Source organism: Poecilia reticulata, chromosome 2 (assembly GCF_904066995.2).
Source record: "Poecilia reticulata chromosome 2, P_reticulata-male-v2, whole genome shotgun sequence".
Classification (NCBI taxonomy): Eukaryota; Metazoa; Chordata; class Actinopteri; order Cyprinodontiformes; family Poeciliidae; genus Poecilia; species Poecilia reticulata.
In genome coordinates, this window is record NC_088831.1 from 9,878,465 (window position 1) to 9,902,138 (window position 23,674).

The window sequence follows — 23,674 nt, forward strand, 5'->3', positions numbered from 1 at the left end:
TCTCTCTCAAAGCCTCAAACATACTCAACCCTTGTCTTATTTGATCATAAAACCTCTGTTGAAGGTTTTATTAGTGCAAACGCCTGAAAATATCAGTGAATATACATGTACATTTATACATATCTAAAAATATATCCAGGTGCTTAAAATAGATAAACTTTAAGAGCATGTCTCAGAAGGTAAATCCCAAACCCTGTTAGAAAATAACCAGCAACCCTCCCGACCCCACTAAGGGACAAGGGTGCAAGAAAATGGATGGATGTTAGAAAATAATGTGCAATTATAGGATTTCTGGTCCAAAGCTCTCCACTGCACTTGGGAGTCTGGATATCTATATATCCAATTACAGTACTTTGCAGAAACAAAGTTCAGTTCATGTTATTGGGATTTACTGTGAGAAACCACAACATACATTATTAAGGAGGAAAAACTCACACTGTTCGTAAATTCAGCACCTGTATACTGATAAATAAAACCCACGGCAACAATTTGTGTCTAGAAGTCACATATATTTATATTGTTTTTTATGACTTAGAAGATATATTCAAAGGAACAAACCTTTTGAAAACTGTTATCTTAGGCCAAAAGCGATCAGATTACTTCACAATTAAATTCTTTAACTCTAGACTACATATTATATTACTGCAGCAGTTATTTAATAAAATATTTATCTGAAAAAAAGTTGTTTTTCATATGCAGTGTGCATTTTTGTTCAAACACCTCAGCGCTCTAATAATTCATCATTCCTGCAGGTTAGAAAACCTACAGCGATAGTGGAAAATAAAAATCATTGCTCGTTGTCGTTCATATTTTACCCACCAGGGGGCAACAAAGTCTCTCTACTCGCGCTGAAGTGTTGCGCTCCTTCAGACATGACTTCATAAAGTCCAACTTCAAGCAAATTGCAAACATCAGAGCAAACAAATGCCACAACTTCGGTAAAACTGCACCTGTCTTGTTTCATTTTTTATTTTGTCTTTTTTAAAAGAAAAAAAGAGGTTCGGGGTTTAAAATTATTTTGCAAATTCGCAGGGGTGTTTACGCGCGCAGGAGGGGGTTGGGGGGCACATTAATCACGCTTATGACGTCTCCTCCAGTTTTCATCTGGATAGTGACACCCAGGTAGTGTGCGCGGAGTATATGAGTCACGCATTCGCTGATAAAGGTCCTCCGGCGGCAGACAGCGTCACCCCTCCAACCGGTGTGTTGGCCCCCACAGGCGCTACAGCGGGTAGGGAGGAGGGAGTTGGCCCCTTCCTCCTCTTATTTCCACCTCATCCCGCCGGACTCATCACCCGTCCTGATTGATCGTCGGGTGTCTTCCCGGAGGAAGCCCTCCTGCGAGGAGCGAGGAGGACCGCGCGCGGGGGCACAGACTACGTGGGCGAATGAGGGAGTTCGGATGCGGGATTGATGGGCACACACCTCCTGCACGCGGCAGCAGCGGCAGCAGCAGCAGAGGCAGCAGGAGCAGCGGCGCGCGCCGGGGTCCCCGTCCAGCAGTTCCCGCAAGCAGAACTGCCTTCCGCCCGTGGGAAAATGACAGTCAGGCTCGCGGTCACCCTCTTCACACTTCTTCTGCTCACCCAGGATGCTCGGTGAGTCCTTTCTGCTTCCAACTGATCAACAGCTGGGGGGAAAAGTTAGCTAAATGAGGCCAATTGCGCATTTTGTTGCTTCTGTCTCAGGGCTTCCCCCATATAAACAAACAAGAAAAAAAAAAAAAAAAGGTCTGAAAAACCCTTTTCACCTGGTTATACTCAATTATGCGCCTCACTGTTTGTCGTGTTTTTTCGACTGCGACAAAAGTTTTTATTCCAAAAATAACAGAAAACAATCTCATTTTGTTTCATTCACATATGTTATTTATTTATTTTTCCTTCCCCCCATTTCAGTTCTGACTTACTGGAATATGGCGACGACGAGGAGGACCTCCACGACACCACCGTCAACCAGATGCTGGTGCCCAGGTCGCACCAGGAGGACGCCACGCTCATCCTCAACAACCTGCTGAGGGAGTACGACAAGACCCTGCGGCCAGACATTGGTGGTAAGAGCGGCATGGGAAAAGTTGGATGCTGATGTTGCTGGAAGGTGGAGCACACACCCACCTGCACCACCACCTACCTTTAGGCTTAGCTCCTCTTCAGTGATCCGGATGCTTAGCCTTCTTTGATGACCATAAGACAAACGTGGACATAATGGTCTTAAATTATTCACGATAAAGCTTCATTTGAATCATTTGCTTTCAAGCCACTGATAAAAATTGTATGGAAGCCCTGAAAAGCAAGTGAAAATAAAATCAATGATGCATTTTTTCACCAGCAGTTGAAAACAGTTTTGATATCCTTATTATAAACAAAGCAAAGCAAAGTATTATTATTGTGATAATTGGTCTAATCAATGGAATCTTGGTCTCAAACCAAATCTTGAATTTTTAATATTCTTTTATTTCTGAAAGTAAATAAAATCCACTAACTTCAACTTTTTTTTATTGTTGTCATATATTTGTCTGCCACAAGAGGCAGGAGTGAGTCACTTTCCCTTGACTGAAGTTGTGGGTGTATACAACATATGTATTATTCCAAAACAGAAGACAATAGATCCATCTATTGTCTTCTGTTGATCCGATTGATTGTTGGGGGCAACAAGTTTAAGAGGAAAACCTGGACATTCGTCTCCCACTCTTGAGTACTCATGGGGAATTCCTTGGCTGGAAGGGATATATAAGGGATATATACTCTCTCCAGGAAGTTTTGGATCTATCACAGGATCCCCTCTCAGTGGAACATGCCTGACAAACATCCAAAGGGAGGTGCCCGGACCACGTCGACTAACTTCTTTAGATGTGAAGGAGTAAAGGTGTTTCTTTGAGTTACTCCTGGGTGCCTGAGCTTCAAACCCTGCCTCCAAGGTTCAGTCCAGCCAACCTGCCATGGAATGTCAATTTAGCCACTTGCATCTGGGATCCTGCTCTTGTGGACATAATCCATATCTTAGAGATTCTATCCATGAACTCAAAACAAGGGATTCGTGATGAAGGACAGCCCTGGCAGAGTCCAACCACCTTTTCTCCAAGATATAGAGGAATGGCTGGGTTGGACATGCAATAATCCACAGAACGCAAGTAGAACGGACGACCAAACCTTCGTAGCTCTCTCAGGAACTTTGTCAGAGGAATGATTTTGATGATTGGACTGAGTTTTCTTTTCAACCACGCTAGCGTGAACATCTCCACAGGGACTAGGAAGAGTGACAACTGTAGGAGCACAGTCTCTGGTTCCCCTCAATAAAAATGATGACCAACGCTCTGGTCCACCACTCCACAGCCCCTGTTATCTGGAAGAGGCATGTCTGGACAACCCCACAACATCCAGAGCCTTCAGCACCTTGGGCTATACATAGTCCAACCATGGCACTAGTGAGCTTTGCATTTACTGTAGCTATGGCTACCTCATCCTGGCCCAAAATTGTGAGTGAATTAAGGACCCAGATTCAACATTCTGAATCTGGGTCTACCGTTTCTGCATCTCCCAAACCATATTTGAGATTGTATATCAAAATGTCCGACACAAACCTTGGTGGTGGTATTTAGAGGACACTGAGGTGATGTAAAGTATGCTACCAAAGTCACTCATGGGTAGTGGTTCATTTTACTGCCTCTTGTGGTAGAAAAGAGCAAATGAGAGAGTAATCTCTGTACCCTTGAGAGGTTATTTCAAAAATATTGAAAAAGATAGTTTTTTTTCACTTGCTGATTTGTTCTACAATTGCAATATAATTGAATTTTTTTTTACAATTACCAATCAAATATGGCACCATAATCCAAAATTAGAAACTTCTAAGCTTTGAAACATGGTTCAATAACTAATAATCTTCAATTTCAAATGATAGCACAAAGTCTTTTTTTGTTTCAGAATTTCACCCAAAGGAATCTCCAGTCTTCGTCTTATGTTTAGCAGAGCCTGCAGAGAGCCTGAAAGACTCAAATGCAGCAGATGAGAAAGCCAATAATTCACTTCATAATCCAGGGAAAGGAAATTAGAATGAGAGAACCATTTTAGCACAGGAGCATTAAAATAAGTTGAATGGTTGTAAAACAGGTTGTAAATAGAGCTGATTAGCTGTGGTGTCACTTCATAGTTCATTTCTGTCAAACACTGATACTAACCAGCGTGGGACAATTTATCCCAAAGGGCAATTATACATATTTTTACAAATAAAAACCTTCTTGAAAACCAGACTCCGGCGGTCTTCTCCTCCAGTCTCAGTCTGAAACTCATCAAACGTCTTTGTGCCGTTTTCGCAGGGAGAGAAGCAGAGTTGGCAACGTCCAGTTCAAATCCTCTGCTGATTGCACTCGCGTGGTTTCCACCATGTTTACAATGCAATCACTGCTCTGAGCTTCTCTGAGGCCTTTCTAATCAAAACCGGTTACTGGTTTGATACCTGGTGTGTTCTCACTGGTGGGCCGCCGCCTGGAAAAACCGCCGGTGATGACCGTCCGTACGGAATGCTGTTACTGCTCCATTTCCAGAAAGTAGAAATCATCGTTTGTCGCATGGATTCCTGAGTGTTGAGTGCAGGTTGTGGCTGCTGGTGACTCAGCTTTAGTATGATTGCGAGATATTTATGGCCTCTAATTGCAAATGTAGATATTGGCTCAATACTTTTCTCACATTCCAGTCGGGCTTGTTACTGGTACCACTTTTATTGTGCCTCATTATTTTATGTTTTAGTCAGAATCAATAGAATCCGATACGGAAACCATTTGGGAGCTGCCCTACATTAAAATTTAGGATTATGCACAGTTTTTGTTTCATCTTTGTTTGCTTGCGTTGCTTCCTGCAGCTTCTGGAGAAGACACCAAGCTTAAGTAAACAGCCTCTGTGTAAGAAAGGTTATATAACACATTTTAGGGTTTCCTATGAGTTTTAAATGGAGGGCGGACTAATGACGGTGGCAAAACATGCATTTGTGTCACGCACATTAACGTAACCCAAGTGAATTTTTATTAAAGGGTACTGTTGTGATACAGAGAGATACTACAAACAGGCAAAAATATAACCCTAAATGCTTCAAAATATGCAGAAATGACAGTCATTTTTTAGCTGATATGTTTGAAGAAAAAAACCCACTGATATTAATTTGTCTATATAAAGTATTCACTCCTTCGGATGTTTCACCCTTTTTACTGATTTTAGTAGTTTTGGTAATGAGTTACCAAAACTACCACAAAGCCAAAGCCATTATCTCGCTAGCGCTACTCAAACGACTTGATAAACTATATTTATTTATGTTTAGTATATCTTTTCTCGCAGATGCAGTGCATTTATCATTATTCTACAGTTTTTGCTTTCCCAAAGGCTACTTAAATGTAACCACAGGCTTGATTAATGAGATGTGTTCGAAAAGGAGATACTGCCAACTAACAAAAAGCACTGTTTCCAAAAAAAAAAAGTTAGGAGACTCTGTGAAACTCAGACTGGTACAGACAGCAAAGGTAAATGCTTAAAAAAGATGTTCCTTTATCTGGAAAAAAAAAATGCTGGCATTCATATTTGCTGACAGGGTTTTTTTCCTAATAAAAAAAGCTGCTATAGCAAAACTACAAATGTAGTTTTTAAAAAGAAAAATGCAAAACAACACTTTTTCCCTCCCGTTTTAGTATTTAGTATTCAATGGTTTGAATTTGGTGACTGATCTGAACTGAAGGCGGAACAGTTCAGCAACCCAAACCTTTTATCATGAAACATTCTGTGTTTTGATGCAGAAATTAGATTTTTTTTTCCATCTGTTTGTACGAGTAGCACATCATCTGGATGATGGCATGCGTTCTTCCAGAAACAGAATACGTTATTCAGCGCCAACTGTTCCTTCACGAGGTGCCAGTTTCCTGCTTGGCTTCTCAACTGTGTGCAGATAACAAGCTTGGTGGTCCCTCCTCACCTTAGTCCGGCAGATGATGACATTTCCCTTGAACATTACTAAAATAAATGGACTCTGACTAAAAGAAGGCAGCTTAGTTTTCATGAGAAAAGCCTGATAGTGGTGGGCATCATCTGCTTTTCTTTTCTTTTACTGTACTGAGCTAAATTACATGTTGACTTAACCATAAAATAATGTGTACCATTTGTATTCTTAAAGAAGAACGGGCAGCTTTTGATTTAATGTTTAATATTTAATAGCGGAAAAAGTTTCTTCAACGTCAATTATGCTGAAGAAATTAAGACAGAATGACTGTGTACTAGACAAACTGCACTTCCAAGCACACCGTTCTTTTTGACAAAGTTTGAGTGGAACAGGAGCTCGTTTTATACTTAAATACCTAAAAATGTGTCAAGAGTCTGCTTGACTCTCAGATGTCAAAAGAAAGATCATGTTTCTAAATGTTATCGATCTGAGATTTAATGAGGTGATGGTAAATTTGAGTTAGAAGTTGGCAGAGAAAAAGAAATGAACCCCTGAATCCCTCTCTCAGCTAGAACTATTTCCACTTCTACTTCTAAAAAAATGCAATAAAACTGGATGTTTTCTGTTACTGGGTTTTGGGATAATCAGAGACCTTTTACCATTGGATTTAGAACCGAGTGACACATTTGATGAAAGTCTCTGAAGGATGCTTAGCAAGTTGTAGGTGTTCACAAAGCCTTTCTTGGAAGACCTTTGCGATCCAAGCCAAAAACTGATGACAGATGAAAGCTGGGTCCAGTTTCTTGGCTGGACGAAGGTTTTGCTGTTCTAGGGTTTGGTCTGATGTTCAGAAAAGAAACCCGCAGTCCAATAGGAATAGGTTTTAGGGTTCTGTGAGACTTATTAGATCTCACAACCAATGAGCTGAATCTAAGACTATACAATTAGAAAGAGCCGGTAAACTGAAGCAATGAGAAGATGAAATGTCAATATTCCCAAAATCATAAGATAGGAACCTAGAAACATTCTAGTTTAATGCTTTCGGTGTTTCTTTCTTTCTGCTGTTAAAGAAGTACTTACATAAACTTTATTGTATTGAGCCAAAATGGTACAAAGGTGCTTTTAATTTGTTTATATTTTTGTTGTGAAGTCTTAAGCTAATAAAAAGAAACTTTGAGACACAAAAAGTAGATTAAATACAGAATTGAAGGTAATTAAAATGACATAATACCACCCTGAAATCCTGAGTTAATTTCCACATTCTTAATCTGGGCTTATTTTCATATTGTTGTGTTCCTTTGAATATTTAAGATGCCCAACTTAACCCAAATCTAACTTATTTTATTTTATTTTTTTTTTGCATTTTGGTTCCCCCAGTAGCTTCCTCGGTTTGGATTTTCTTGTAGCTCACCTCTCAGGAGGGGAATCTCCACGCAGCTCTGCTTCCATAATTAAGGGTGAAATTTTGATGAGATCCAGTTGACAAACCTCAGTGTCGCCCATGAAATGTTAATACATTGGAAAGATAACGTGAGGCAATGTGTGTGTGTGTCCATGTTGCACAAAAGAACCCAGTTGGAGATGACGCAGAGTCAACAACAGAACTGGGACAATGAAGACATTGGAAAAGGAACAAGGTTCAGCTGAGAACAAATCTGAGAGAAAAACACACGGTGACTCGCACGCTCGTGTAAACAGGCACCTACCGAAGTCTCTGCTCATTTCCCAAATAAACTTGGATTTATTCTAAATCAAAGTAGTCCTCTACCTATTCAAACACAGCAAAATACACCAAATCAAACAGGCTTTTATGTTTATCTCTTTTTTGCAAATGTGAGCAACCTTCTCGGTTTGTTTGTGAGCTGGTGGCTGTGGAAGCAAAGTGCTTCCTGTTGTTCAGTATTTCTGTGTTTACTGGCCATAACTCTATTTTATAGCCTCATATTGCAGCAAAACACACCAGTTAGATAAATCACTTTGGTAGCTCAAATCAAACAAAGGACGCTGGGTATATCTGAGCTGACGGATGAAAAACTGTTGGAAGCGACAGAAAATATTAGCTTGCTGTCATAATAACTGACCTAACTGGAGCTAGCTAAAACTTAAACGGGCTTGAAGTTAAACAAGAGAAATTCAAGATACCACAACATAACAGGGCTATTATATTGTTTCCCTCCTGTCTCCTCCAGTCTTGTGAAGTCAGCTGTGAACTTAATGTTCATATAAAGTGGGTGACTGGTCCACTTAAGGGGAAAAAAAAAGCGACCCAAATTTCCCCCCCCGAGCAGAACAAATGTCGTGCCGCACCTTGGCCGATAAGAAGCGGCGCAGACTGGATGGAGATGAGATGCTTTGGTGCCCCTATTGTGTCACTTTCCTTTTGGGTTCAGAGTGTGTGATCACTGTGGGAGATCTTAGTGATCCTGCGCTTAAATGCGCGCGGCTGTGTTCGTGCGCTACCGTTTCGTGTGCGCGTCTCCCGTGGGGAATCGAAGGCGAAGTGGGCTGGAGTGAGATGCTGACTGTGCTCTTAAGACACACATCCAGCGTTTGGGAGGCAGATTTATTCAAAGAGCTTAATTAAAGACTAAAAATGTAGCAGCCCTCTAGTGAATTAAAAGATACGTTTAAGGCAGATTTAAGTCTTTGTGCCCATGAGAACTGGAGCCATAGAGAACCATCCGAGAGAAGCTATAAAAGTGTGTGGTCAAAAAACTATTTTACAAAAAAGAAAACTCATAAAGGAAAGCTAATTTACTGACACATCTATCAAACCGCTTGCTTTAATTTCCACAGTTCACAAAGGCGGACAGACAAATTGCAAACTGTCTTGAGTACATTAGGAAGAGTTTTTTTCTTAATATGCTGTAGATGTAGCATGTTAGTTGACAGTCAATGGGCGGCAAAATAAGTAAATGAAAATCTGTCAAGTATCCAAAGACGAACTTTAGTAAAACACGCATTTTAGGGTCACTTTTTGCAAATTTTCTATTTTTCCTCAAATAAACTGAACCACACAGTCTCTGAAAGGGAAACATTCTTCCCCTTTGTCCTCTTAATCTCTCCTTTTAGATTAAAATCTCTTATAAAAATCAGAATTAAACCACTGACATAATCTTAATCTTGACATCCAAGTCAAACAGTCTCAGTCATTTTTAGGTGTCTTATCAGGTTTCATTCTTATAAAAAAGAGGCATATGTCTACTGTTAACAGTAAACAAACAATAATTAGATAGTATTATGTGATCCTTGCCTCATTTTGCAAGCTGATTATTTCAATAAATATTAATCCTAACCACATTATTGCTTTTTGAGAAGCAATAATGCTGATTGAGTTATGGACAGTAACCTCTGGTAAAGCAGCTGACATTTGCTACAGGGACATAAAGGGAAATCACTATAATAACTCATGAGTGAGATAATTAAATCACTTTACATTTATACTCCAAGGATTTCTTGTAATTCTCCACATTTACAACCAGAAACACACTCCTCTGGTGTCCACATCCATTTTTCACCCCTCTCTGAAAGTTCTGCCTCTCATTTCACACTCGGAGGATAAACACAATGCAGAATCATGCTGCATGCTACTATGCGGTTTGAACTCGACCGCGGACCCGATCCAGATCCTCTCTGTGTGGGATCAGACATGGCGACTGCAACCGAAGGCGCTAATTGTCTGCAGCTAACAAGTTATTGATTTACACCGAAACGGGCCAGGTCCCTCAATCATATCTGCCGTTATTGCTTTGTCAAATATGTCTGACGGTAACAATTACATCCACCAGTGGCCAGGCGGAGAGTTCATACATTTAAATAAGACATCAATTGCCTTTCAGAAGCTGTTTTTATTTGAGCTATTATTCATATATTCTTTTGTGATCGCATTTTGTTGTTTACTGTACACATGTCCAAAGATGTGACTACGCCTCTTGAGTGTGTGCGTGTGTGTAGGTGTGTGTGTGCGTGTGTGTCACTAAAGAGGACTTCAGAAGGATTCAGATGAAAGCCAGGTGTGAGTCAGAAATAGAAACCCGAATGCAACATATTTGTAGAAAAAATTATATGCTGCAATATAATCAATGTAAATGGTTGATGAATAAAAATGTCAAATGGGCTAATTTCTCAGAAGACAAGATACGTCTCAAGAAGGAGCAGACAGAGACTGGAAGTTTGCAGTTGCGAGTGTCTTGTATTTATAGTGAAAAAATTTAATACATATTAACATCAGTGAAATCATCCGAATGGCCATGTAAAAATGTGCAAAAGAGAAAAGAACAAAAACATAAAGAAAAAAAGCATTAATCAATCCCACAGTTCTATAAGTAACAACCCACACCCTTCAGCTCTTTCACCCCAAGCTGGGGTTGGTTTGGGTCCCAAGCAAGTTACTAATAAAGTGCTTGGTTCAGTGCAGGTCCTGGGCTGACAAAAGTCATATCCAAGTGGGGACAAAATTGTCCTTCCTTTAGGTTCTAGGTCTGGACCTTCAGCTGGCCTGAATAAAACAGAACCATTTTCTCAATAAATACATAATCAAAACATTCTAGTGTGCACACAAGTTCAATAAATGGCACTCTTTGCACTATAAATAGTTCCAACAATCATTTTCAGTCAATATGCATATTCAGTAAATATAAAGTTCAATTTACATCCACGAAAAAGCCAATAAATACGCACCATATAAATTAGTTGACATAAAATGTAAAAACATTAATCTAAACAAGTGCTCAATAAATACTTAAGGTACCTTACTGTTCACATATGATGGTACGTTTGAACTATCGCGAGATTTGATAGATAAAGGGGATAGAGAGTGGAAAGTACAGAGAATGGAATTTAAAATTTACACCTGGGTTACACGAATCTGCTCAGACATTGTTACTTTGAAGCTGTTTCCTGTCTCTTTCGCTCCATTTCCATCTGGTCCAACTCTCTGCATCTCATTCAGTCACCTTCCTCTTTTGGCCCATCTCTTACTCCCTCCATCACCCTGCCATTTTTTTTTTTTCATGCAATAAACCTCCCTCTGCTTACCGTCAACGTCTGTGCCTGGCCACCTAAAGTTATGTGCATATTAACGCTTGCGATTTTGCAGTTTTCGAGTGGAAGTTTGACCCACTTTTTGATCGCGTATTAAAATCTCACACATCCGAGTGAGGAGTCACAGCTGATTTGATCGGTCTTTGGTGGAACGCAGTATGGTGATTTTTCGATGAGACTGCACATAACATCCCAATAAACCTTCATGATTTATATATGACTACTGGTGCGGTCAGGGGAATAACCAAGTACACTCTTTCTACTTCTGTGTGATCTAGTAGGGAAGGTTACAACCAAATACTCTTTTTATTTGATCATCATTTGAGTGACTGGCTCTGCAAAAGCAGGAGTTTTGGCAGCGTGCTTTTCTGGAAAATGTTTAACACACTGCCAAGTTGGAAAGTGTTTCTGCTGCCCATCAGTGTGGGAAGTGTTCAAATACAGTTTCTACACAATTTGAAGGAGTATTCATGAGAGAAAATGCGACAAAGTCCTAATGAATTCAGATCCAGCAAAGATAAGAGAAATGATGAGAGAGATTTGGCTTGTTGAAGGTTAATGTTTGTTACAGGACAGTGAGAAAAAGTCTCTGAAAGGGTTGGCAAGATAACGAGATATCTTTCAAGAGAAAGGTCTTAGTTTTGCAAAGTTGCATCTCAGCTAACCAGGAGACTTTTGGTCCTTTGGTCCAACAAGTTCAACAATAGGAAATGTAGCAAAATATAATTTTACACCGATTGTCGAGCGCGTTCTAGGACCTGCTTTTCAGTCACAGACCCCCCATCATTTCTCACTGGAACTGAGTTTAGACCAAAAAACTTTTGACAGAGTTTAGAAGAAATACTCAGAGTGTGTTTGCCATTAGAAAGTTAAAAACTTCAATCACAAACACACAGACAGGCCTGTGGGTAATTTGATTGAGCTGCTCTCTCCTGGCCTCCGTGGGATCCGCGGCAACCTGTGTGGTTCTTTATTTTCTGCTTTGTTTTCTTTTTGGAACAGCGATATGATCAACAACTTCCTCGAGGCAGATTCAATTAACAGCAAGAAGTAGCCCTGAACCTCATTAGAGATGTAAAGCAATGCATGTTCTCATTTTGAAAAACTGTATGCGGTCCTCTTTGGTAATTACCAATTTTCCGATTGAAATGCCTTTTAACCGCCTCGCATTCAAATGATTACATAGTTAATGAATTGGCTTACTATTTTCTTAACAGGGTGTCGGTCTCATCATTGTGACTACCCAGCTGGATCAGAACAAGCAAGAATATGTGGGAGGAATTAAAAAATGCACTGATAGCTGTAATAATTACATTTAAATATATCTTCTGGCTTCTGAAGAGGAGGAAGCAGCGTGTAAAATCCATCTTTAAATCATTTAAAAACAGAATCAGGTCTTAGATACTAGAACGTACACTGGTCTGGTTTGCCTTCAGACTGTGAGAAAAGAGGTGTAAGTAAACTTCTGGCTTGAGCTGTAACACAGTCAGTAAATGTTCTTCCTGCTTTTCTTTTTAAATGAAATATTTACAGCCTATATTCAGCCTTTACCTGCGCCCGGTTGCAAGCCACTGCCTGGAAGTCGGGGGGTGGGTGGGGGACCTTCTCAGACATCCATTATTTACAAATGTCGTTTCAACAAGAAAAATGAGAGCAGATTTAAAGTCTTTTTTACCCCCTCTTCTTATATTAAGTGTTAATCTGTGGTCTAGAGAATTTCATATTTAGTGGTTGTCTTATTTCGCTTGCCCTTTTCTTATTTGTGTTGTTGATCCGCTGCTTTTCACCGGAGAGTTTTCATGTTAAATGACATTGATTTATCTTACATCTTTGGTTAAGTTGGGGCTTGAAGTGACTTGTTTCTGTAAATTACGCGCCTTGTTACATCGGCGTTTGGGAGCAACTGAGCAAGACTGAGGAGATAACGATCCCTTTTTCTTCAGCAAGCTAAGCTTGCAGGTAAAGCAAAGGCACTGGTGACTGCATGGGCGAATGCTGCTAGTAGGAAACTGGAATTTTGAACAAAACTGGAGCTGCTTTCATGCAAAAGACAGGCTTACATTTCAAGATTTCATCACTTTAGTCATTGTATAAAATTCTATAATAGCATTAAAAAGCAGTCTTTTCAGCATTCCCAAATTATATTCATTTAAGAGATAAAATAAAATAAAATTCAGTTAACACTTAAGTGTCATGACATATTATAATTTATGCATTTTTAAGATCCTTTGATAGGATAAGAAGTTGTTTGACTTATCTAATAAAACTGCCAAGGATATTTAAAAGAAAAAAGTAAAAAAAAAATCAATTACAATATTATTTAACACATTTATTTCCAGTTAAATATATATTTGTTACTTTTGTGAGTGATTAATCCTGCTATATCGGCAGCTTTTAAAGAGCCACCTAACATTTACCAGCTGCATTATGGGACAATCCCAAAAGATAACAACACCTGGACATAGTTAAATAGACGCCCTCTGCACCTCCGACTCAGATGTTTCTCTTGACATTTTTTTTTTTTTTTTGGTGGCAACTCTTTCCTGGCTGGCCTCCTCTCCTTCATCTTCGCAGACCCGACATTTGGCACAGCGGTGTCAACACAGCAGCTTAAAGGACAAACCGCACACAAGCCTCTTCAATTTTTCAAGTCCAGTGACATTTTGTTAGATGAAAAGAAGTTTAGAGTCCTGGCAAACGCTCCTCCTCACATCTGAGGCGTCCAGGTTAGCCGAGCCGACAGTGTCCCACGGGGCGGGAGCTTCACACAAGATGCAAATTTAAGGGAAAAAAACGCACACGTGAAGCAGCACTTATCCTGCTAACCTTTTATAAAGCTCTTTGATGCAAGTACGACTCCGGAAGCGCCCGCGCGCTCGCTGGAGGAAATTAATTCACATAAATCCTAGAGTCTCGCTTCGCTGATTTAGCATTTCATCCCCCCCGCAACATTGTCCGCAGAAGGTTGAAAGTGCAAACTAAGTTTTCCGTACTCCAAAGATAGCCATTTGTCATCACGACCATCTTCCTACATTACCCAGAATTCAAGTTGGTTGTACATTTCAATAAGGAGGCGTGCTGCTACATCTATATTAGCCTTCCAGGCATTGTGGGGGGGAGAAGGCAGGCAGCAGCTGGTCTGCAACAAAGCAAACACGCATTAATAATGCCGAGCATGTGTTTGGATAAGCACCGAAGTGTGTTTTAATATACAGGCTGTAGACAATGATGTTGATGATGGAGCACAACAATTATCCAGCTCTGGATCTCAGTCTGGAACTTTCTCTCAACATGTTGGGATAAAGTTTGAGAATTTAGATTGACAGCTACACTATGTAAAAAACCTTCAATGTTTTCCTTTGCCCAATTTAAAAAAATTAAATGGACATGACAGTTTTTTTTTTTTTTTACATTTAAATGAATAAAACAACAGTCTAAAAATCTCCATTATATTGAGCCATAAAAAGATCTTTCTGTATCTGAATTTTGAAGTGAATGTCTCATTTTGCCATAGTTCGGGCTCATTTCTGTGTAAATGGTCTCATGAAAACTAAGTTCACACAAGACAACAAGTTTCTATCTGACTATTAAGCAATAGGACTGGATCCATTTTATATTTACTTAGTGTCTACAGGTAGCATTTCTGTTAAGAGACCGACTTTAGTCTGAATAATTAGCAGTTATTACAACTTGTTTTACTCTATAAAGAGCAGTGCAACAACAAAGGATACTATTCACGGCAACTACTTCTAATTTAGTGAGCGTTAAGTCTAAAATGTCAAAGTAAAATAATAACTCCGTTACTGAAGGTTACGAGTAAGAGTAATAACAAAAGTTACAACACTTTGGACTTGTTTTGACTGAGAAAAACAATGCATGGTGCAGCTACGCTCTATCGGGGTTAAAATATCCTGAAGCAGCGAATGCATCATTTAGAAAAGTTCCACTTTGATTTGGCTGATGAGCTCCACCTGTGGAGTTTGCGAGTGGCTGCAGAGAAGGACAGAGACCTGGAAGGAAAGTTATGGAGGGATTTAAAAGCTGCTGGATGAAAACCAGTGAAAGGATACGTTGAAGGAATACCTACAACCTTAAGAAGACGCAACTGAAGACCTCGGACTGCGCTTGGTGGTCAGTGGAGAGTTGAAGGAAGCCGTTTGAGCAACCTGATGTGAAGCTACTTCCTGTCAGGTTTGATTCAATGGAGGCCAGGTGAGCTAGCAGACCAGAACTGTTTTTCAGTGAGCTCGCCTTCCTTGATAATAATTTACTTCGAATGTATAGTTGAGAACTTTGTAAATGCTGCATGCTGATACTTTGGAGATGCCGTGGAGTAAATGTTTTATTTTTAAACAAACAGGGTTGTCTAAAAAACTGCATTGTGGGTAAGTAAGATTTTTGTGATCGGCTAGTAGTTAGCTGTGCTTTCATGTGTTTTTGTATTGAAGTTTTAGCTGTTAGAATGGTAAAGAAGTTGCTTTCTGTTTAAAAGTTGTTTTGATGAGTGTAGCTGTAGTGATTAATGCCCTTCAGTTTGTATTTATTCCTTTTGGTGAGCAATAAGCTTTTCTTGTGAGCTTCATGTGGGCATGACAAAGTAGACATGGATACAATTTTAAAGTTGGTGAGTTTTGTGCAAATGTGTATTTGTAGTTTGGAATGAACTGTGGAAGCTTTGAGCATTAATACTGAGGTATTAATACCTCAGTATTAAACTTGACTGAGGACTGAATAATGAGGTAATTACCTCTATGTTGTACAGTTCTTCACAAGAGGTGAAATCACTGAGGGAATGCATTTTCAATTTTAGTTTGCTTCTCCATAAATTGTGAATTAAACTTTATTGTCAAAAAAAAGAAGCAACGTATGTAACATTGTCAGCAAACCTATTAAATATGCTGAACATTTAAGCACTTTAAAGATGTGTAGCTACACAGAAAACTTTCTCTGATGCAGCTCAGGAGGAAAACCGGTGAATGTTCTTGGTAAAGAAAATCAATGTGTAGGTTGAGGATGTCTTTGAACAACAGTTATTTACCACACCGTGCATCCACACAGTCCTGTTTGAGATAAATCAGCAGAGCCGCACAGAAGTTAGGCAAAATGTTCACCCTTTTAAATGAGAATAAGTCTTCGCACACGGTTTGGGAAGCTGTCATAAATAGCATCATTATGAGATTTACCAGGCAAGAAAGTTTGTACTATGAAAGTCACACGGCTGTCAGCAAGAAGACTAACTAAGTACTTTCTGCTCTTGCAGTTTAATTTCAGACTTCTCCTTTTGGGAACCTAGCGCCTAGAAAATATGCAAGAGGACCAAACCTCCATGCATTAAAGCTTTTGCAGAGTGTCGAGACAGTCCTTCCCAATTTGTGTCCATCATCTCGCTTTGTACACGATTTTATGTCTAGTGGTCAGATTAAGGCGAAAATGCAGAAGAAAACAAACCGCTAGGAGTTATTAGAGGTTTGTTGCCATGCGGTAATATCTGCTTCCTTGCAGACTGCTCCTGCTTTTGCTTTCTCTCTGTCGCTTCCGATCAACCTATGTTTAATATCGAACAGGGATAACGTGAATGAGAGTTTTTATGAGGAAAAACGAGTAATTGCTACCTAAACTTAGTAACTGGTTGTGCCACCCAAGGCGGCAACAACTGCTATCAACCATTTATGACAGCTGGTAATGAGTCGCTGTGGAGGAATTCAGATTTGTTTTAATTCAACCACGTTGGAGGGTTTTGTGGGTTGTACTGCAGCATCCTAGCCTGGGTTTCAAAACATCACACAATAACCTTTATCAGTTTTTTAAATTATTCAGGGGTAGACTTGTTGATCTTTTTCTGGCTGAGCAGAATTCATAGTTCCACCTGAAGCAGCAAACCATTAAACAACAAAAGTCATGTTTAACTGCTGGTACAATCTCTTTCTGAAATGCTATATTCAACTAGATGCCACATTAGAGAAAGTCCTACTCTTGTCTCGTCGGACTGTGGAATAATTTCCCAATAGTTATGGAGAATTGTAATATGAAACACGCTTTCTTTCTTTTTTTTCAGTATTCTTCATGTTTTAACTCTTCCATTTTTACCCAATTTCTCTCATCATTGACTCATAAACTCTGACCTTAAGTAAGCCACGTTAGGCCTGCAGTTGGCTTCTGAAACTGAATTCAGTTTTCCATAAACCATACGTATATATTCATTTTGGAGCTTTTGACTGAGTCTAAAATCAAGTACTGGGTATATCTCTAATGTTCAGACTACAGTCATTTACAGAATCATTATATCTACCATGATACACCATATGTGAAACGTTATGTTGCCATGGTGATATCTGCAGAGGATCATAACAGAAACTGTCAATAGTATGAAGCTTAACAGATAGAAATCAGCCCTGAGGCAGATATGTTTGCAAATCAAAGCTTTAAAATCTGCAGAGACCTTGACCCAGGAATTTAGCTTGAACTCTTCTCCAAGAGCTTTTCGGGCCCGGTAAACCCCACGCCTCTCATTCCTTCAATGTATCGTGTTAATGAGAAACCACACAGGAATGGCCAGGTAATCATGTGGAGCTTTAAAGTGGTGGACTGATACCACACCGAAGTGCATTAGGGCAGTAATAAGACTAAGCTGGGCTTGGATCATGTCTGACACATTCCCCATCCCTGTGAGCTCTAACCATTAAATCGATTTCCATCTGTGAGTCCCGGGTCCGCTCCACTCCGGCGAAAGCACGGCTGGTTAGCCGGGGATTTGCAAGGTGCGGATGAACTTTGAAGATGTGAAAAGAGATAAGATGCAGTGCTTTGGTGGTTTGGTTTTCTCATCGAGTCTGTTTTCTTTTTCAGCTGCATTACGGTGGAGAACAAATGAGATGAAGCACTTTGTTAAATCTGTCTCCTTTTTTTTTTGTACTTGTTTTCCTGTGAAAATATTCCCAAACTGTGCCTCCATTAAAGATTTTCACTGCCTCACTAAATATAAACAACTTAACAACGTGCTGCGAGCATGAACGACATAATCCTTGCATTGAAAAAATATCTTACAAAAACAGTTCCTCTGATTTGTTCCACAAAACAACTGAACTAAATCATGCAGAAAGTTTTTTATACAACTAGACTAAATCAAATGCACAAAAATCAATATATTTCGACAACTTTAACCTAAAGACCAGAATGTCTGGTAGCAACACCAAGGTTATTATTTTTTTTTTTTACAGATTTTATGATTACACATCCTTAGGTGCATTAAGTGCTATTTTTGGAGGCTTTCTTTTGCAGAAACACTATTTTTTTTATGTCGAGCATGTGCCAAATCCTCACTGACAGTGAATCCAATATCATTAGTTCTTGGGAATGATTTGTTGGCTTCTGCTTTGAGAACTGACCACAGGTTTTGAGTTGGATAGAAGATGTTCCCAATTTAGAGGTTCAAAATTTGAGTAAGTCTGTCTGCTAATTCGCCTTATGCTGCTGTATGCAAACAAGGTGGTACCCGTTTCCCAATAATGCCATTAAATGCATATTATACACATTCTGGAAGCACTTTGCTATCACCTAGTGGTCAGAGTTGTGTAATTTTTGTGTGGATATTTGGATAAAGATCCTCTCGGATGTTTAGGCCCTATTCTTTTGTCCTGGCTGTGGTTCTAGGTAAAACTTGAATTCTGGCTCTTTCCCAGATGCCTTAAACAATCAGACTGCTGAATTATTGGATAAATTGTTTGCTGTCCATTCTTGTGCTTTCTTCAGAGTTGCAGTTTGTCCGGGAGGTTTTTCTTGGACAGAAGTCACTTCTTTGCTGACCTTCTTGTTATAAGGTTGTCCAAAAGGCTTCACATTGCTGTACTTTTCACTCATCTGCTTCCAATGTTGAACAAGTTTAACAATGCAGTGGTAGATGATTTTAAATGTCCTAAATAATCTACACAATCTGGAAGTTCTCGATGATCTAGAAAACTGTTTTTTCTATGATGTTCCACTCTTCTTCCAGACTTGCCCTTCCAAATAGCTTCACAAAAGTATGTAAGTTGACTATCTTGTTTCTTGTGTAGCATATTCTTTGACATGTTTTCCTTCCATCCAATTTCCCACAAGTATGCTTGGGTGAAGTACCTTACACACAACAGTGATGTAATCCTATAAAGTCATTTTTTATTTTAAAGGTTTTTGTTGGCTCTAGTGGCCTTTATTTGAAAGTAGTTTGACAGGAAGGAGGGTTATGAGATACATTGGATGTGCTTTGCCCCTGCGCCACCACAGCACCCCCTTAAAGTCATTTTTTCCCCCAACAGTTTCCAGTCAGGTTGGTCAAAACCTAGACATATTATTTCTGTTAAAAATCCTTCCTGTTGGTCTTATGTAGCCTTCTTTGATTTTTCCATTAAATGCAACTCGATCAAAACTCACATACTGACTTGAAACATTCTATATAATGTTTGTGTGTATATGACCAGTGAGTAATGCATGCAACATTTAGTTGCACCGTGGAGCCTTACAGTTTGCTGGTTGTTAAGAAAAACACTGCAGACGATAGCACAGACTAACTTCTCAAAAGTAAATAAATATTATTAGAAATGTTTTCCCCAAAGACATCAGAAATCACTTAGCTTCTCAGTGTGCAGTTCTTTAACCCTGAGTAATGATCACAGAACCTCAGTGTGGTCCAGCATAGATAACATGAGCTCTGGCAGCTTTCATAACATATTTTTGTTACACTATTAGTTTAAGGTGAAAATATTCAGTTTAAACCAGGGAGAGGAATCTGAAAAATGCAACCACATGTTTTTCCCTGGCATTATTAAAGATTTTAAAAGAGATCCTTTTGATGTTTCGTTACTTGTATGGCTAAAAGATGGAAATAAATAGAAAATCCCACTTGAACAACCAACATTTATTTTTTCAGGTTTAAATTGGTAGAGGTAGACTAAAGGAGAGATTGATGACACTACATTTCGAACTTTACATCCTTGCACTTTTCTGACAACGTGTATAAAGTTTAAGCTTTCAGATTTGTTTAGTTACTATTCTATCTTCCACAGTGTCCAACCCTGACTGGTATTCAATCAGTAACGGCCATATTGCAAAACAGTTTGTAGTGCAAACCCATTGCAGGAACACTACATGCAACGCATTTCTCATCCTTGCTTCAATTAACTTTTGGAAATGTGGGCACTTTAAGGGGGCTTGAGTTAATGTCATGGAGGGAGAATAACGGGGATTATCTGTGTGTGTCTGTCTCATGCTGCGAACGCGTGTCAGCAGGTGGCAGCTCTTCTGAAAGTCTGAAAAAGCAGAAATTTTCATCCCCCGCACCGGCTTGTTTGGGATCGGGCGGTCTCCATTGTTGTGACTGCATCAGGAGAGCAAAATAATGCATAATTCATTGTTTACCTGATGGACACAAAGTCTAATTAAATCTGCACAGCGTCACCCGCTGTGACAGGAGTGTACTTTCTTTTTCTTCCTCCCCCCCCCCCACTTTTTCTTTGTTGTGTAAAGTGACATAAATGTGTCACATTAATGCCCAACAAAGACTTAACTGCTTTTTGCAGCTGGATCTAATTCTCAGCTTCCTGTCAATAGATTACAACACAGATCCAAGCTAAATTAAAATAACTAAGTAATTTTATTGGCTTGGTGGAGAGTGAGTAAACCTGGGAAAAGGCAATATTATTATTTCCTTAATTCATAGAAGCAGCTTGTGCAACAAGTGTGGCACAAGCCACACTTGTTATTGCCTGGTGTCAGTTCATACGGAGCAAGATCCTCCCCTTTACATGATTCTTTATTAAACCTCTGAAGGAGCAGAAATATCCTGCCGTCTCAGAACTATTACATTGGTTCGGTGAGGTGAACACAGTCTGCCAGAGTGGAACAGTGTGTCCTCATTCATTCCCCCACGCACTCCCATACACAAAGCGCTGTGTACAAACCTACACTTTCGATCAATATCTGTCCGTTGGGGAAGTCTTTTCAATGGGATTCAAATGACTTTTTTTCTCTTCTTTTTTCTTATTTGTGCGTTCACAAAAGGAATATGAGTTTTTACCAGCAGCCAATGTCGCTTTTATCTCCTCTATAAAACCAGTGAAGGTTTCTGTTGCATATTTTTTTTGCTTTCTCTGGGTCTCATAAAACACAGCCTTGAGGGTCAAGCAGTACAATTTACATTACGTGTGGCTGTAGAGGTATAAAATGTGGGAATAAAACTGCTGCTGCAAGTTATTCAAATGTTGACATGCAGAAGCAACTTTGAAAGTAAACCTTTTGGGCTTCTTGGCACTCAAACAATTACAATTGCTACATTGCCAGACGGAACGTTTCTTGTCTTTTGAGATATTATTGCGATTTTGATGTGTGTGTTGTACATGGTGGTGCCTTGCTTTGTGTTGCTTCCCGTTTGTATTCCTTAACTTGCTGGCTGGCTTAAAGGTCTGTGATTATCCAGAAAACTGCAGTCGGTGCACCTCTGGTCTTTATCTTGACAATAATGCCTCAGTAATACACCGTACCTCTCCAGCTCAGTGCTTTTGTTGGCAAGAAACATACATTTTCCCAACCATCTTCTCTGAATCTACTGCCGAACCTAAAGTGTTGCCTGAATTGAGTTTGAGCATATTGAAGTAAAACCTAGCGGCCTTGCCTGCATGTGAAGGAAAATGGAATCCTAGTCGCCAGTGATTGCATGTAATGTGTCTCTGAACGGCGCAGATGGCTGGCTGGAGCTCATCCTTGAAGTGAGGTGCTTCAGAAATATTACAGATGCGGGTCGACCAGCGTTTGGAAAGCATTTTTAGCCTCGGCTTCATCCTGCATGGCACAGCCAGATGGCTGCTGTTCATCACACGCACATGCCGTTTTATTTATTTAAGCATTTCTTGGAGGCAGATAAAGCCCCAATGGTTAAGTCCCAACGAGATGCAGTAAATAGATCATATCTGTCTGTAAATTAACTGAAAGATGCAGCTGTTGTTGTAGGGGGGGAAATAGGTAATCCATTCAGAAAAAAAAGTGCCTATTCAACTTTAGATCTTGGCTCATATTTGTTGGTCTTACTTTTTCCTCCCGTATCATAGTAACCCAGATGGCTGCTGTCTGTTTCCATGGTTACAGTGTGGGGAGGTTGGCTGGAAGAGGCGGTATAATGATGCACATGTGCCAACATGTGAACGGGCTACAGCCGGAAAGTGTGTCTAAGTTTTTATCTGCTTTCCTTTTACGGTCTCACAAGTGCAAAAAGTGTTGATTGATGTTTCCAAGTGTTACCGTCGGCGATACGATCACACACTGATGCAAGCGGGCCAGCTTTTTCTTTCTTGAGGAGGGAAACTAAAACACCCAATAGGAGCTTGGAACCATTTCCAAAGTGCATGCCAAATCGGTTTAATTACTTCATCTCAGTCTCACTAATATTGCAGAACAGTTTAGGAAATTGACACCTTTTTGCCCATTTTACTGCCATTAGTTGGTTTTAGATAGAAATTTGCCCATAATTGTGCAATTCTACTGCATGTTTTTTCTTCTACTTAAGGACATTTGTTTCAATTAAAGTTTCAGTATGCAATTCAGCACCAGGTGAGCTGAGAATTAAAGCAGAGAAACATTTCTTAAGTGACGCAGCTGGAGTCACAGAGATTTAACTGAACTGCTCTTTTTGTTTTGAATAATGACCCAAACATAAAATAATTTATTCCATATTGTTGGTAGCATATTTCTCTAAAGACTAGAAAACAGCGATAGGCTTGGATTAATTGTGAAGTACTTCAGACAAGAATATAGTAACACCAGGGGCGAAAGTAGTTTTAAATTCTTTAGGGTACTATGACAAAAACAAAATATATATATATTATATTGCTTTGAAGTTTCTGTGCTGATTAATTTTTTTTTGCTAAGCGATAAAAGCTGGTAGCTCTTGAATTGCTACAAAATAAAGCTGTATTTCCCTCAGCCCACTGGCTGCAATGTTGACACCTCGAGATGCCATGAGACCTAAACTCTGAACATCATGGCATGGAGTGCATCCCAGTTTTCCATGTCTAGCATATAACCATTTATTTTAGCTTTTAAACTGGTTCTATTGATCTTGTGTCCAGACAGAGGGATAATCAGTAGCCTAACATCATGACCTGTTTGTTCTGAAGATCCTGCAGCTTCCACTTCTCTTCCTAACATGGCGCCTCCTCATACTGATGGGAGGAACCACAGAGCTCTGTTAGGTTAAATCACATCTTCTGAAGTTGGGATATTTTTCCAACAGGTTCCAGAGGAATCAGATGATGGACCTGATTTTATTTCACTGTCATTTGTGAATGTTGGCTCCTCATTTTCAACAGTGGAGCTATAAAGGTTGTCATTTTGGAGAAAATCTCATCAACATCAATATTTCCACTAAATAAGAGGCAAAAAAAATTTTTTGATAAAAGAAAAGCCTCTCAGATTCTGAGCCCGACAGCACTAAAATATGTTTTTATATTAGACAGTTTTATTTCACATAATTATCGCGGTAGAAGCCATTTGCTTGTTAAATACTTAATGAAACATATTTACCGTGTTTGTTGTAGATGACGTATAGACAAAGGTAAAATAACTGAACAGGTGATCAACTCTAAACCAGTCGCACCTTTTTACTCTCCATCTCTTTGTCATTTAAGCACACCCGATGCCATGGCAACCTCCTGCGCTCCACAAGCCGACCAGAGATTACATTAAAAACATAACA

General features: G+C 39.6%; 1 protein-coding gene across 2 annotated transcripts in view; it reads left to right on the forward strand.

Moving 5' to 3' along the window:
• Positions 1 to 1,101: 1,101 nt before the first annotated feature.
• LOC103476105 (gamma-aminobutyric acid receptor subunit gamma-3-like) overlaps positions 1,102 to 23,674 on the forward strand; it is an 86,296-nt gene continuing 63,723 nt past the window's right edge. Inside the window, exons 1-2 of one of the 2 annotated variants that reach the window (XM_008428206.3) lie at positions 1,102 to 1,598; positions 1,896 to 2,050. In XM_008428206.3, coding sequence (XP_008426428.1) covers positions 1,414 to 1,598; positions 1,896 to 2,050 — 340 coding nt within the window. In that variant the 5' untranslated portion in view covers positions 1,102 to 1,413. Of the gene's footprint in view, positions 1,599 to 1,895; positions 2,051 to 14,910; positions 15,169 to 23,674 lie in introns of those variants that run through there. The other variant, XM_081616962.1, reaches the window with a different exon arrangement.